The 15570-nt window shown below is 39.1% G+C and overlaps 1 protein-coding gene across 1 annotated transcript; it reads right to left on the bottom strand.

The window, feature by feature from the left end:
- Positions 1–887: 887 nt before the first annotated feature.
- LOC113024208 (5-hydroxytryptamine receptor 4) lies at positions 888–3707 on the bottom strand. Its single transcript, XM_080302959.1, has one exon. The coding sequence runs from the start codon at positions 2826–2828 to the stop codon at positions 1752–1754; it is 1077 nt and encodes a 358-aa protein (XP_080159085.1). The 5' UTR covers positions 2829–3707; the 3' UTR covers positions 888–1751.
- Positions 3708–15570: the final 11863 nt, after the last annotated feature.

Here is a 15570-nt window from a genome sequence, read left to right as displayed (position 1 = left end):
ATATGATAGAGTGCTTTCAATTCACTTTCTGAGCAACACAAATAAAAACACTGACAGGATTAGAAATTAACATATTGACACTAAAGGTTTACTACAAATGTTCCTTTGTCATAAGTCATATTGTCATTTTCTAGCTCTCACAAAATGTGCTAACCAGAGGTTACTGAACACATCCAGTAAATAACAGAAGATCAAAGTATTTGGGACAGGGCACGCAGACTTAGTTCCTTAAAAGCATTTGTATCACATAGGAAAACATGTCATTAATGATAATAATTAGGAGGTGTGGCCCAGTAGGGTTTTTTTTCACATAGTGTATTTAATTACCTTAAATCTGTTTCTCTTCCTGTCCCATCTTAAACTGAGATTTCACTGCATCTGTATCAGTGATGGAGGTAAGTAAACAAGGCAAGTAAAAGTATTTATTTTAATCATAAAAAAGTCATTTTTTATGAAACAATATTTCTGACTAAACGTCTTGAAGTGTCACTTGAAGCTGTATCAGCAGGTAAGGTTTAATATTGTAGCTGTCCTACAGGGACCACACAGTGAGAAAAAGTCAAGCACAACATCTAATAAACATCAAATTTATAAAATCATGTAATGTGTATTTATATCAAAACTCTCAGGGTGTAAGTGTAAGTAGCTATTGTAAATATTGTGCTGCAGAATTATACAAACTGCAAATACCAGCAAAAGTGGAACAAAAGACACATCCAAATTTGTGCTGTGCTCTTTGTTTTTCATATTATTTTTGCTTCCGCTTACATTCAAACTGGTGTGAATTCCTGCTTCTCTGCCAGTCAGTTCAGTCAGTTCTTGCTACCCAGTCTTATCTTGAGTTTATTATAATGTCAGTGAATTTTATCACTATAGTTTCAAATTCTTGAGCAAAGAAGAGCAAATTTATAAACATCAAAAAGCTTTACCTTTACCTGAGATTTAAATCTGCATGTTGCTGAAGTGAAGTTTCATCTGTTCCTTTCAACTTGCTTCTCCAAGTCTTGCTTCACAAATCTTCCAAACTTTCCCCCATTTAGATCTTGGGAATTGTTTACTCTTACATAAAACCTCTAATTTAGGTATCTTTTGGTTCTCTTTCTTATTAGATGAAAAACAGTACTACCACAAATTTAAAAGCTTTGGCCTATTGTTTAGACCTTTAAAAATTACTTTAAGAATAAATATGGGAATGGTCAGCACCTAGGATGTAGTTTGTTTTAGTTCAACACAAACCCTGGAGAGGCAGCTTTTGACACTTTAACCTTTCACATTGCCTACTCATTGGGAATTGTACCATCATCATTACTGCATTTACACATTCCTTACACTCAACAGAGGATCTTCTAAGGACAGAGCAATTCACATAAGTTAGCCAAAACGTCTAACTGCTTATTTCCCACAGTTCCCACTCTTACTTAACTTTATGATCTGCTCATTTTTCCTCTTGTAAATCCTTTTGAAACAAATGTAATAATAATAACAAGAAAAATGAATAATGTAATTTTTTATGAAAATGAACCCATAGGCTGGGAACAAATTCTTACATAATGGTTGAAGGCATAGTTTTAAACCCACCCTCATTAGTGGACAGGTCACAGTTAATGATATTCTTTCAGTTTTAAGCATATTTTGCCTTGCTGTTAACAGAAACTGTGGCTGAAGTAGTCCGAGAGTAATGTTGTTGATTTAAAAAAAAGTAGCCCTCACTGTTTGTTGAAATATCTACACCTACATTTATAGATACTATTTTAGGATTGCTCTGCACATTCATTTGCCTCTTTTCGAGTATGTGATAATTCCATCCCTGGGGATGATCCGGGCAGGCATACCCTGCAGCCCATAAACATGAGGAACGCCCTCCGAAAGGAGCGATTGAACAAACCATACAGGAAAGGGTTTAGGGATGAGTTGATATACCCTAACCACAGAAAGAGATCCCAGAGGACCACCTCTGTGCTGTATTCAATGAACGGGTCCACGATGTTGACAGTAAAGAAGGGCATCCAGAAGATGAGAAAAACTCCCATGATGATACCTAAAGTTTTTGCTGCCTTTCTCTCCCTCTTCATGGCATTCCTGTGTCTTTTTTTCTTGCTTGAGTCTTTACCCACTCCAGCAGCCATCTGGCTTTCCATGGCACTGATCTGCCTGGCCTGCCGCTTGGCAGCTTTGAAGATCTTCCAGTAGGCTACTAGCATGATTGCCATGGGCAGGTAAAAGGCTACTAAAGAAGCCATGACAGCATAAATGCGACTGACCAAGAACACACATAAATCTTTAGGAATCACCATGTCTACACCAGCAACATGAAGGTCTAGCATAATGGGGCCAAAGGAAATGAGTATGGGGACAAGCCAACATACAGCAATGAGGAGAGCTACCCGCCTGTGGCTCATCTTTAACGAGTAAACTAGAGGGTTACAGACAGCATAGTAACGGTCGAAGGCGATGCAGCTGAGATGAAATATGGAGGCAGTACAGAGCATAACATCTAGGCTAGAGTGTATCCGACAAAAAAGAGAACCAAAGTACCAGCACCCCTCCACAGTTCGAATCATACTATAAGGCATCACTACAAGGCCAACTAGGCAGTCAGCCACTGCCAGGGACATGACGAAGCAGTTTGTGGGGGACTGCAGCTGCTTGAAGTAAGCAATGGACAAGACCACCAGGAAGTTGCCCACAACTGTGCAGATGATGCCAACCGACAGGAAAGCATACAGGAAAATGCGAGAGACCTGATGCCTCAATAAAGTACACGATTGAAGTTCAAGTTGAAGAGATGTGTTATCATCTCCGAGCCATCCCAAGGTGCTGTTATCCATGGCCTAATCAAACCTGTCAAAACATACAGAGAGAATTGGAAATAATTACTTCGAGGCATTTCATAGCACCACTCTATGGCACATTAACAATGAAAAAGTGGACAAACCACCCAGAATCCTGTTTGTTTCAGGCTGAAATGCAGCTCCGGGGCTACTTTTTATCAGTAAATCTTTGAACAGTGAACTTTGGTTTGCCATATAAATCACAAGAGACCATGGGCCTGAAAAGCTTGTTCTCAGAGCAGGGGGCGTATCTAACACACAATCTCTTTGCTTGCTGTGGCTAACAATACCGGGTGGTCTTCTAATCAACACAGATGTTGTTATAATGATTGAAAGGTTATATTACATTTTATTTACAAAATCACGACTGGACATTAAAAAAAAAAAGGCTTAATGCATCAGACAATAGTTTGAATACCTTCAGAGGGAAGTGAATTCTCCAAATTCTCCAAAAGTAGGTGGATTTAGAGTCACTTTTATGAAAACAAAAAAGCAAAATTACAGTATTACAGTGCAACCATGTCTTGTAATCCATGTCGAGGTAGGAGGTATTAAGACATTGTTTGGACTGATATTTATTTCCAATGCTCCCCTCTATCTGGTTCTTGACCAACCCATTTTAAAAATTAAACAAAACACCTTTTTTGAAACCATTTTACACCCATCAACACTGTAAATACTGCAACTTGAATTACTTGTTATATAGAACAAGGCCACTGTGCATTATAAAATTACAAATCATCAGCACTTAAGGAAAAAAAAAGTTAGTGTCCCGTTTCAGTTGAAATGATGATAACTTTGAACATTAGTCTCTAATTAGTCACAAATTGAGAAAATCTGAACCTGAGTTGCTGAAAAAGTTACTTACTGTGTATTTTAGCATTTGTGATAAAGAATATGATAACTAAAAAAAGAATATAATCACAACTAGAAAATATATTATTTAAATTATTATTAAATTATGACAGAACCAAAAAAGTTAAGAGGTGCAAAACAAAATTAGAAAGCGCTGTTCTTCAGACAGTTGGGACGCAGTTCTTGAATAAGTGCTGAGGTCACAGAGCTTATCTTAATGAGGAGTTCCTGGTCTTTATGCACATTACTGTACAGATTAACACAACAAGTGATACCACACATAACTCAGCTGCTTTAACTTTCAGTAGTAAGTTACTACTACTTAGACCATTTTGATAATGATTTTTTTTAAAGTCTTCTTTTGCTTGCTGCAATTAGTGGGTTAAAAAAAACACTTCTCAACTTTTTATAGTACAATTTTATATACCTTTATGTCCATACTGGTTTTTGCTGTATCAGAAAGTCTGTTTATTTGCACTGTTGACCATTTATTCTGGAAAAGCAGTTTTACTGTAGCACCTACCTCATCAAAGAAATAGAAGGCAGTTCAGCATTCAGCTAAAATGTGTAGGAAGAGTCATGTTCACGGCCCTGCACGCATCATTTGATCGTTTCATTCTCTCATTTTTCTATTTATTGTACTTCCAGCCTATAATCATTTGTGCAACAGCTATATATTTGCATCTGGGTCTGATAATAGTCCTATCTAGCAAAAAATGATCTGTCAGTTGATTTATATTATTCCTGGTGAAGGATTATGTATTTTTATTTTTTATCTTCACATCTTTCTGTCATAATGATCAAACAAAGCACTTGCATTATTTTGCACAATCTTAATTACAAATTATATAGGGGTGAAGCCCCATTTTTCATCTCGAATATAAATGCTTCAACTCACAACATCACAGGGATTCTATCAGAACAAAGAACAACTTGGTTACAGTTTAACTAAGCTTATTTAAAGCTGTAAACATTTCAGTCAGGGTTAGCGCTCACTAAATAAACCGTTTTGTTTATTATAACAATTTCCCTTCACTGGCGCTCATAGAAAAACAGGTTAAAAAAATGACACTCACCTGTGATGAAGAAAAATGATCGTCTGCTCTTGTGTGTGTCATACTGCAGCTCTGTCAGCCTTAGATTTACACCGACGAGAGAGATAGTAGAGGAAGCGGGCTGTAATGAATACATGCAACAATAACCACACTAATTAAATGCCTTGCCTTGCCAACTCCCCTGCTAACACAATTCAAATGAATGTAAAAAAGGAAACCATTTTTTTTTGTTTTAGATTTTTTTTTAAAGATTTTCTGATGTGTGCACAGCGGCACTAAAGACATTATGTGGTTTAGAACAATAAAAAAAAAAAATAGAACATATCTGACACCCAAGTAATACAGTAAAACATAAAAAAAACCTCTTTTTTTAAAGTAAGCAATTCCATATGGATAGGTCAAAGCATATTTTAAAGATCTAGAAGTCATTGGCTCCTAGTACAGGAGGTAAATATGTGAATGATATTTTTGTAAAATACCCAAACTATTAAATGGACTTATTTATTTTCGCTTCAGGAAAGACTGCTGTAACTTTATCAGGGGTGACTAGTCTGCAACTGAAAAAACCGAGGTCAGCAAGTTTTCAAAGCAAGTTAGGATCATTCAAAACAATATAAAAGTAATTTTAAGAATCAAAGTTGCTATTAGAAACAGTGAAATAATAATTAAAAAACAAAACAAATTCAATTTGATGAAATAATTAGCAAATGATTTATTCAATTATCTGATTTCATACTTTAAATCAGTTTCATATTTGTGAAACTCCATTTGCTACAAACCCTTCAAACATCTCTCATCATCCCTTTCATGCGTTTAAGCGCGCAGTCGACCACAGCCAATCCTGCCGAGCTTGAATACCTTGGGCCTCAGCCAGTGACAGGCGTATTTCATGTGTGGCGGACGTGTTCTAATTAAACATGGGGGAATTTTTAATGAAGGGTGCAATAAAAGGCAGATTGCCTCAATAATTAGTGTTTTGTTTTTTTTTACCAGTCATTCATATGTGTAATGCAAGTGTTCTTTGTAGGCGGGGTAGACTACCACACATCTGTTCTTTTGTTTGTGAGAGTAAAGTGAGGAGACAGTGATTCCAGTGCTTTGTTTCTTGTACTCGACTGCAAATAAAATGACCCTTCTTATTTGGTTACGCATTTCATTATCAATACTGTAATATTTAATAATGAGACAATATTTTTATTATTTGATCATTTAAATTTGTCCTAATTTATATAATCACCATTTCAAATTGTACAAATTTAAATTCGAAGAATTGAAAAGTGTGTCTGTGAAGGTTCTCAGTCATCCAGGTCATCGTAGTCAAAGGAGCTTGCAAAGAAAAGCGTCTGGACTTCTTTAAGTTGCTTGAAGACGTTTCACCTCTCATCCGAGAAGCTTCTTCAGTTCTAAGGTCAAATGGTGGAGAGTCCCAGATATAAACCTAGTGGGAGTAACCCCCCACAGAGGGACAAAAGGACCCCCTGATGATCCTCTAATCGCCTGGGCCAAGGTGTGAAACTGGGTGTGGGTCCCAATCAGCCAGAGTTTTGGGTGAGTTCATTGTGAAACCTGGCCCCACCTTATCATGCGAATTCCTGAGATCAGATGGCCCAGGATGTGAGTGGGCGTTAAGGCGTCTGGGAAGGGATCTCAAAACTGGATTATAGATGGCAGAGAGTTGGTGTCATAAACCCCCGCCTCTGTTCAAAGATGGTCGCTCACAGTGGACATAGATGGCTTCTTTCACTCTTCTTTCAAACCATCTGTCCTCTCTGTCCAAAATGTGAACATTGGCATCCTCGAAGGAGTGTCCTTTATCCTTAAGATGCAGATGGACTGCTGAGTCTTGTCCTGTGGAGGTTGCTCTTCTATGTTGTGCCATGCGCTTGTGAAGTGGCTGTTTGGTCTCTCCAATGTAGAGATCTATGCATTCCTCGCTGCACTGTACAGCATACACCACATTGTTAAGTCTGTGTTTTGGAGTTTTGTCTTTCGGGTGAACCAGTTTTTGTCTGAGCGTGTTGCTGGGTCTGAAATGCACCGGGATGTCATGCTTGGAGAAAACCCTCCTGAGTTTTTCTGATACACCGGCTACATAGGGGATGACAATGTTGTTGCGTCTGTCCTTCTTATCCTCCCTCGCTGGTGTCTGATCTTCTTTTCTGTGCCTCTTTGCTGACTTTAAGAACGCCCATTTAGGATAGCCGCACGTTTTGAGTGCTTCCTTTACATGTGTGTGTTCCTTCTTTTTTCCTTCAGGCTTAGAGGGAACATGTTCTGCCCGGTGCTCTAGGGTCCTAATTACTCCAAGTTTGTGTTCCAGAGGGTGATGGGAGTCAAAGCGGAGGTACTGGTCCGTGTGTGTGGGCTTCCGGTAAACCTCGATGTTGAGGTTGCCGTTCTCCTCAATGTGCACAGCGCAGTCCAGGAAAGGCAAACAGTTGTCCTTTGTGTCTTCCCTGGTGAACTTGATGTTTTTATCCACAGCGTTAATGTGCGCAGTGAAGGATTCCACTTCTTGTGTCTTGATTTTGACCCAGGTGTCGTCTACATATCTGTACCAGTGGCTGGGTACTCTTCCTTTGAAAGAGCCAAGAGCCTTCCTTTCCACTTCCTCCATGTAAAGGTTGGCTACAATAGGTGACACGGGGGAGCCCATGGCACAGCCATGTTTTTGTCTGTAAAAGCCTTCATTGTATTTGAAATATGTAGTGGTGAGGCAGAGGTCTAACAGTGTGCAAATCTGATCGGGTGTGAAGTTGGTCCTGTCCTCCAAGGAGCTGTCTTCTTGTAGTCGTTTTCTGACAGTCTCCACGGCCTCCGTGGTGGGTATGCAAGTGAAGAGAGAGACTACATCAAAGGACACCATGGTTTCATCTGGATCCACGGTAAGTTTCTGGACCTTGTCGGTGAAGTCGGTGGAGTTCTTGATGTGGTGTGGGGTGTTCCCCACGTGAGGAGCAAGGATGGTAGCAAGGTGTTTAGCAATGTTATAAGTGGCTGAGTTTATGCTACTGACTATGGGTCTGAGTGGGACAGCTTCCTTGTGGATTTTAGGAAGTCCGTAAATGCAGGGTATGGCATCCCCTGGGTAAAGGCGGTGATATGTAAGGCGGTCAATAATTTTGTCCTTTTCAAAGTCTTGAAGGCAAGCTATAACTTTCTTTTTGTAGCTGCTTGTGGGGTCTTGCTTTAAGGCTTCGTAGGTATTGTTGTCACTGAGGAGAGTAGTGATCTTTGTATGGTAATCTGTAGTGTTTAGGACCACGGTGCATCTTCCCTTATCAGCTGGTAAAACAGTGATGTTGTGGTCTTTGCTCAGGGAAGCGACGGCCGTCTTTTCCTGTATTGTGAGGTTGGATGGAGGGACTTTGGCACTGGAGAGCATGGCTGAGACTTTCATCCTGATTTGCTCTGCTTCTGTCTGTGATAATTTATTAATCCGTATGGCAGATTCTGTGGCTGTGATGAGGTCCACTATGGGCAACTGTTGTGGAGAAATGGCAAATCTGAGTCCTTTGGCTAATACTCTCTTTTCAGGTTCAGTGAGAATTCTGTCTGAAAAGTTCTTAACCCATTTCTCCTGACTGGCATCAGGTGTGTTTTCTTCTCTGGGTTGTGTAGGTTCAGGATGAGGAGTGTGTGTTTTTGAAAGCAATGTGTGAAATTTCCTGCATTGTCTTTCTTTTCCTTTATAGTGTTGGGCCCGCTGAGCCTTGTCCACAAACTTGTAAACCTCTTCTAAGATTGGAGAGGGTAGAAGGATTTCCAGTTCCTGCAGGGTCTGGCTGATCTTGATCTGGAGGGCATCTATGGTGAAATGGACCTGTCTTATCCTTTCACTTAAAAGGTGATTTTGTGCTCTCTGCAGAATCAAGAAGACCAGACACCAGCGAGGGAGGATAAGAAGGACAGACGCAACAACATTGTCATCCCCTATGTAGCCGGTGTATCAGAAAAACTCAGGAGGGTTTTCTCCAAGCATGACATCCCGGTGCATTTCAGACCCAGCAACACGCTCAGACAAAAACTGGTTCACCCGAAAGACAAAACTCCAAAACACAGACTTAACAATGTGGTGTATGCTGTACAGTGCAGCGAGGAATGCATAGATCTCTACATTGGAGAGACCAAACAGCCACTTCACAAGCGCATGGCACAACATAGAAGAGCAACCTCCACAGGACAAGACTCAGCAGTCCATCTGCATCTTAAGGATAAAGGACACTCCTTCGAGGATGCCAATGTTCACATTTTGGACAGAGAGGACAGATGGTTTGAAAGAAGAGTGAAAGAAGCCATCTATGTCCACTGTGAGCGACCATCTTTGAACAGAGGCGGGGGTTTATGACACCAACTCTCTGCCATCTATAATCCAGTTTTGAGATCCCTTCCCAGACGCCTTAACGCCCACTCACATCCTGGGCCATCTGATCTCAGGAATTCGCATGATAAGGTGGGGCCAGGTTTCACAATGAACTCACCCAAAACTCTGGCTGATTGGGACCCACACCCAGTTTCACACCTTGGCCCAGGCGATTAGAGGATCATCAGGGGGTCCTTTTGTCCCTCTGTGGGGGGTTACTCCCACTAGGTTTATATCTGGGACTCTCCACCATTTGACCTTAGAACTGAAGAAGCTTCTCGGATGAGAGGTGAAACGTCTTCAAGTAATTGAAAAGTGTGTTTATCTTCTTCCATAGTGAATATATTTAAAGAGATTTTTTTTCTTGAGTCAGCTCTCTTTTCTTTTTTGTGAATGATACAGCTACTTTATCAGAAACCTTTATCACAAATGGTCTTCATCAGATTGGTTGTCAAGGAAACATTGTTAAGGAAGGAAAACAGGGAGAAGGGGTCGAACTATGCCAAATTATGCAACAACTGGACTGATAATCAGATGCAACAGATCCTAGGGAGACATGAAGTCAAATCTGAAATTTCTCATTCAAATCATCATCAGTATGAAACACAGGGGATCAGGAAAGCGGGACACTCAGTGTCTATAGCCATCTGTAAAACATAGTGGAGGTTCTGTCATGCATTAGGGTTACATTACATTGGAGATGTTCTTGTTAGAATTAAGATTCACCATGCAAAACCTTCAGAAAAGCATCTGATTGGCAATTTTCTGATTTTCATTTTCATCTGCTTTTCAGCATGACAATGCTGACAATGATGACAGCTGGTGATTTAAGAGCATACATTGTAGGATTATTGCTAGTGGACTGCCCAAAAGATGACGGAGATTAGTAAGCAGGTTTGGTGTTCATAGTTTTGGTATTTTTCTTTCTGAGCAATTTTGTGGTAAATGGAAAACTTTTAAAATCTAAAAGAATAGCTGACTAAGTTTTGCTGCAGCTGCATCCATTTGTGCGGCGGTATTGGTGGTCGAGGTAGTGTGTCTATTAAGGGAATAGTTCTTGAGAGTGTCTTGGTGTGACTGTCTCTCCCTCTCCTTTTTTCCTGTTGGCAAAGTGTTATGAGAGAATCCACTGTTTTCGCCCCACTGCTTGGTACATTTAAGGTGAATATGCTCACCTTGCATATTGTCCTAATCCATCCTTCCATTTCATCTAAAGAATGTGGAGGAGGATTAACAGAAATGTTTGCTTTTTTTCACCCTTACCATATTTCACCATCCCAGGCTATGCCATGAAGAGAACTGCACAGAGGCAAGAACTTCTTCATCAGTGGCTGGGTTCAAAACTAAAACAATCTCAAAATGTATTTTTGAATGCGAAGAGAAAAGATGTCAGCATATTTACATTTGGCAGGGAAAGTCAAGTTAACATTTCCTTAAACCCCCTGTTGTCATCCTGTATTTCACCAGCCTCAGTGCTCCACAGCTGACAATGCAACACGTTCTCATCCGACAATGGGTTCCAGCATCACTGTTAGTCCTTTTGTGTGTTCTTATCGTGAGAAACATGACAGCGGAAGAGTGTGGGTGAAATACTGGCCAGAATTTGACTTGAGTTGGTTGATATCGTTTAAATGTGGATGTGGAATGGACTTGCACTTACATAGCACCTTCCCAAGGTGCTTTCAACTTAAGGCATTCACACACACATTCATACAGTGCTTTTATCTATACCTTGGAACTTTGAGTAACATTCATACACACACGATGGATGGTTTGGGGACAACTGGAGGGTCAGTATTTTGCTCACAAATACTTTGACTCATGGGCAGGAAGAGCCAACGATTAGATTGGTAGATGACATGCTCCACCATCTTCCCCAAATGAAAAGTTATTTACCAAATAGTTATGGGTCACACAGACCACTGCTGGTTTTGAAAAAGTGGTACTCTTAAGTAATTAAATTACATTTCAGAATTGTGAGAAATGCTGCACTCCTCTGTATACATAATTTGATTTTTGTTTTCTATAAAATCTTTTCAACTTGTGGTCACTGCCTGTTGATATAAGGGCAGTTTAACCTTGTCTTACAGAGCCCCAAAACTCTTGCATTTCAGGGACTAATTCTTGGGTTAATGCAGCCCTCTTCTGGCATGCCATTCTCATTACATATAGACAATGAGAACATAAATCAAATGCAACAATCATTAAATTATACATTATTATTGTTATACGCATTATGTATGCACAAACAACAAAGTCATTACTGTTTAAATAAACTATATATTTTTCCCAAACAGTAAATTGGTGAGTGGATTCCTCCCACGGTCTGCAATCAACAGTTGCTGAGGAACATACAACACATTTATGCACGTAGCTTATTTGTCTGGTTTTTTTAAAGCAGTTCCTTCAGATAAATGTAAGCATATTTATTTTCATTAGTGATAAAAGGATTTACAATCCTAAATTATTAATCGTTATTATTATTATTAGTAGTAGTATTACTAGTTTCTCTCAATCCTAATCAAACTTTAAATGGCAACATTATAAAAGTTTCTTGTTTTAAAATGTCCTTAGAAACAGTTTAATGTTTCATCAACTGTTCTCTCAAATCTCCTCTAAGATTAAGGCCATTTTCTGTGGAGAAATAGCCTAATTTCTTATATTGCACAAATGGTAAGGCAAGACAAATTCACATGTAACAATTTGCTAATTGCACTACTAAAAACATGTGTATCCCAGAAGCTTACCTGTTAAATCTAAGAAAAGACTGCTAGTGTTAGAAGCCTGCTTGTTTTGATGCTTTATAACATTTTTTCATATTGATACTCAATGACTAAAAAGTGAGCGTTCAATAAGGAGAGAGTTCATTAGAAGGAACTGAACATGATTTATAAATATACAAAATTCCAATTATGCTATTTGGCAATTAGACTCTGATGGCCCATCACAGAAGAATGAAATCCCAGGGGTGACCCCCCAGAGTTTAGATGGTGGTGGTGGTGGTAAAGACAAGATGGAGGCTTGGGTGGAGTGTCTTGTGTGAGACAGTGATGGGAAGGAAGTGGTTTGCATGAAGGAGACTGCAAGAGCGAATGAAAGATGAGCAGGGCGATTAAAGTACGCAGAGTGGAGGCTGACTGAATTGAAGAAAGCAGGCAGCAAGATGATTGGACTACAGTGATGATGTTGGCATTTGTTTTACAGTGGGGGAAAGTGATGTGAAAGAAAAGACTAGCAGCCAAAAACCTGGGAAAATGGGCTGATCAGTGAATACAGATGTTCTTTACTGAACTTATTATTGAAAAGGGTGGGCAGTGACATGGACAGCCAAGCTTGTCAATTTCATTTGTTAAATTCATACCATAGGTGCATCTACTAAAAATCTTGGATAAGTAAGAATTTTGTTGACCTTAACAACAAGGTCAAAGGTCAAGTTTTCTGATAATCTTTTGAATGCAACATCTCACGAAGTAAATGATATAGGATTTTGAAACTGATTCCAAAGGTGTATCTACTAAAAATCCCAAACTCAAGATCAGAAATGTACTTTTCTGAAAATCACCTATGGTTTTCAGATTTACACCATGGGTAGGGATGGGAATCGAGAACTGATTTTTATAGAGAACCAATCCTTTGGAATATTTAGTCTGATCACTGCTTATGCTTTCCATTTGCACTTGAGCTTTGATCTGCTGATTTCAGTTGCTGTGGCAGAGGAGGAAAGTAGTGGTGTAGAGCGTGAATATGAATATTACTTTTATTTTTTGGCAAAAAAGGAGGAGAGCACAATGATGAAAGGCAAACTGCATGCAGGAGAGAAACAGTTACATTATGCTACCAACACAAGTTTGGCACAGACAGCATGCTAACACTAAGCTAAGCCCCTGCCCAGCAGCCAGACCCTGAATTTCAACAAGTAACAAGCTAATGATCAGCAACCATTTCTATTTCTGTTTATGTTTCTACAGTAGGATCAATGTGATGATTGCTTTGAAGTCTCTTTCTGCTGGTCTTCATCTTTGCTTGGTGCTGTCAGCTTTGTGGTCATACCTAAATACTAAAAGAAAGATAATAAGCTTTTGACATTTGAAATATTTTTAAGCATTTTTGGCAAAATCTTCAAATTTTCAGCATTCAAAATGCATTTTTGCTCGTTAGCAGTAGCGGTTTTAGATACACAGGCGGTTGCCCGGGGCGGCATCGTGGTGGGGGGCAGCATCACGGGCATCGGCAAAAAAAAAAAAAATTCTCTGGCTGGCTGGAGCAGCATCTAATAATAATCAACTCGCAAAATAAAACAAAATAAAAACAAACCAACAAACACGAAAACACCAGACATTATGATACAGACTTATAATTTGCACCGATGTTTTTTTGTAATTCTGTACACGAAAAATGAGCGCGAGAGCCTTCGGTGCGCCTGCTTGCTGCTGAAGTCAAAGTAAACTTTATTGTCATCTCCACTACATACAGTCCAGCATATAGAGAGACGAGACAACGAGGCTCCAGTTACAGCAGTGCAAGTAAACAAACAATATATATAAGAAGAGTAAGAAAATAAATATACACTTTAGGACTGGGGGTAAAGGGATCAATAACAATTTAAAATTTATAATTTTCAGTTTGATGATTTAAAGTCTCACACACAACCCGTCGAAAGGGGAGGGAGACCCGCTGCTTCCAAATAGAGCACATTTCATTTATAATGCTGTAAATCCAAGCCCATTATGTATTCATGATTTGAATCCTGGGTTGTGTGAAATCCCAGAAATAAACCCTAGACAAAGTGAATCTGTGAACTAAGGTGTAGGTCTATTAGGTCATGTTGTGGTGATCCTTGAGTTGATGGATGGGTGGTCATACTGGAGTGCAAAATTAAAACCAATGGAAGATGGACAAGAAAAGTTCAAAGCCATCAGGTGCTCAGTTTAGAAAAAAGAGAAAAGAAGAGGAGGAGAAACGAGCAACAGATACAGGTAAGCAGATGTGTCATTGGATAATGGCAGGTCATCCTGAAACAATCAGAATCAGAATACTTTATTAATCCCTAAGGAAATTATGTGCATTACAGTTGCTCCAAGAAGACATGGTAAAAATAGCAACAGTAACAGACTGTTGATTTGTCCTGTTCTCATTGTATGACGAATTATGATGGACGTTTGGTAGCCGTTTGCATACTATGCATACTCTCTCTCTCTCTTCACGTGTGTGTGTGTACAACAGTTTCATGTTAATGTACAATCCTTAATATGTTTTGTGTGTGTGTGTGTGTGTGTGTTTCAGCTGTTTTACAGAGCAATACGAAAGTAATGTAACAAGTACTATAATAAATAACTTTCTCTTTGAAGTAGTTAAAAAGTAACGTATTGCATTACTTTTATGAGAAGTGTTTTGTACAAAAATAATAATAATATTTTCTTTTGTTCTTTGAGGAACACCGATCTCCAACATGCACAAACATTTCACAAAACAGCATGCAATTAATTTGCACAAATTTAATGTCTTTTGACTTTTGTAATGTCAGAATTGCTAAAATCCTATCAATTCTCCATCTCTAACCAAGTGCATCTACTAGAAGGCTAAGGGGAAGCACTTGCAGTCACCAGTATTTTATATGACATACATAAAGTAAAAGCTCAGGATAATGTCCTGTAAAAATACTTTTTTACAACATCTTTTTAGTTTTGTGTTGACTGTTGGAGTTTAAGAAAAGGAGTGTATGGATATGACCCATTTTCCAGAACAGATAAGACTGTAAGTTGTGGAGCTTGGTGTGTAGTGTGACTTGTAAATAAAAACAATTTTGTACACAACCTATTGAACCCAGTTCTTTTTATTCTTCTACTGGACAGAGAAGACGCAGACTCAAAGTATTTATAATCATTTTATGATTCTTTACTTCTTTACCTCTGCCCTTACTTGATGTGTGTGTGTGTGTGTGTGTGTGTGTGTGTGTGTGTGTGTGTGTGTGTTGCTTAGTTCCGCTTTTCTGTCTGTACATGTGTTTTCTGTTCTTAATATACTGCCTCTGCAGCTCTGCACAAGACTTCCTGTTCTGCACAGTTCCAGTCTGGCTGAGCAATTGGTTTGTGAGTCAAAGCTGGCCTTCCTTTATACAGGCCTTTATTATAAAATACATAAAACAAAATACACAGAAAATAAGCACTAGAAAAGATATATATTCCCTAATAAACCAGAGATTTCACAGCTTTTCATGTACTTCTACCTCTCTCACCATCAGACCTATAAGAGTTCAAGTTTGCTTTGGAAATCATGGATACAGCTAATGAGTGACCATTAGTGTGATCAACATGAAGTCTCCATCCTAAACACAAGCAGAGTCTGAGAGTTACACTTCCACAAGAAGAGCCCATTTACAACTATTGAATTTATTTGGACATTTAGAACAATAAAATAAATGCTACATTACAGTAGAGTGAGAGCAGGTATATCCATTGAGGGTTGA

This window comes from Astatotilapia calliptera, chromosome 6 (genome assembly GCF_964374335.1).
Source record: "Astatotilapia calliptera chromosome 6, fAstCal68.1, whole genome shotgun sequence".
In the NCBI taxonomy this organism is placed as follows: domain Eukaryota; kingdom Metazoa; phylum Chordata; class Actinopteri; order Cichliformes; family Cichlidae; genus Astatotilapia; species Astatotilapia calliptera.
This window is presented reverse-complemented; position numbering and strand designations above follow the sequence as displayed.

Bases quoted from the DNA above. Each gene is read 5' to 3' on its own strand.
- LOC113024208 (XM_080302959.1), bottom strand. From the start codon at position 2,828: ATGGATAACAGCACCTTGGGATGGCTCGGAGATGATAACACATCTCTT.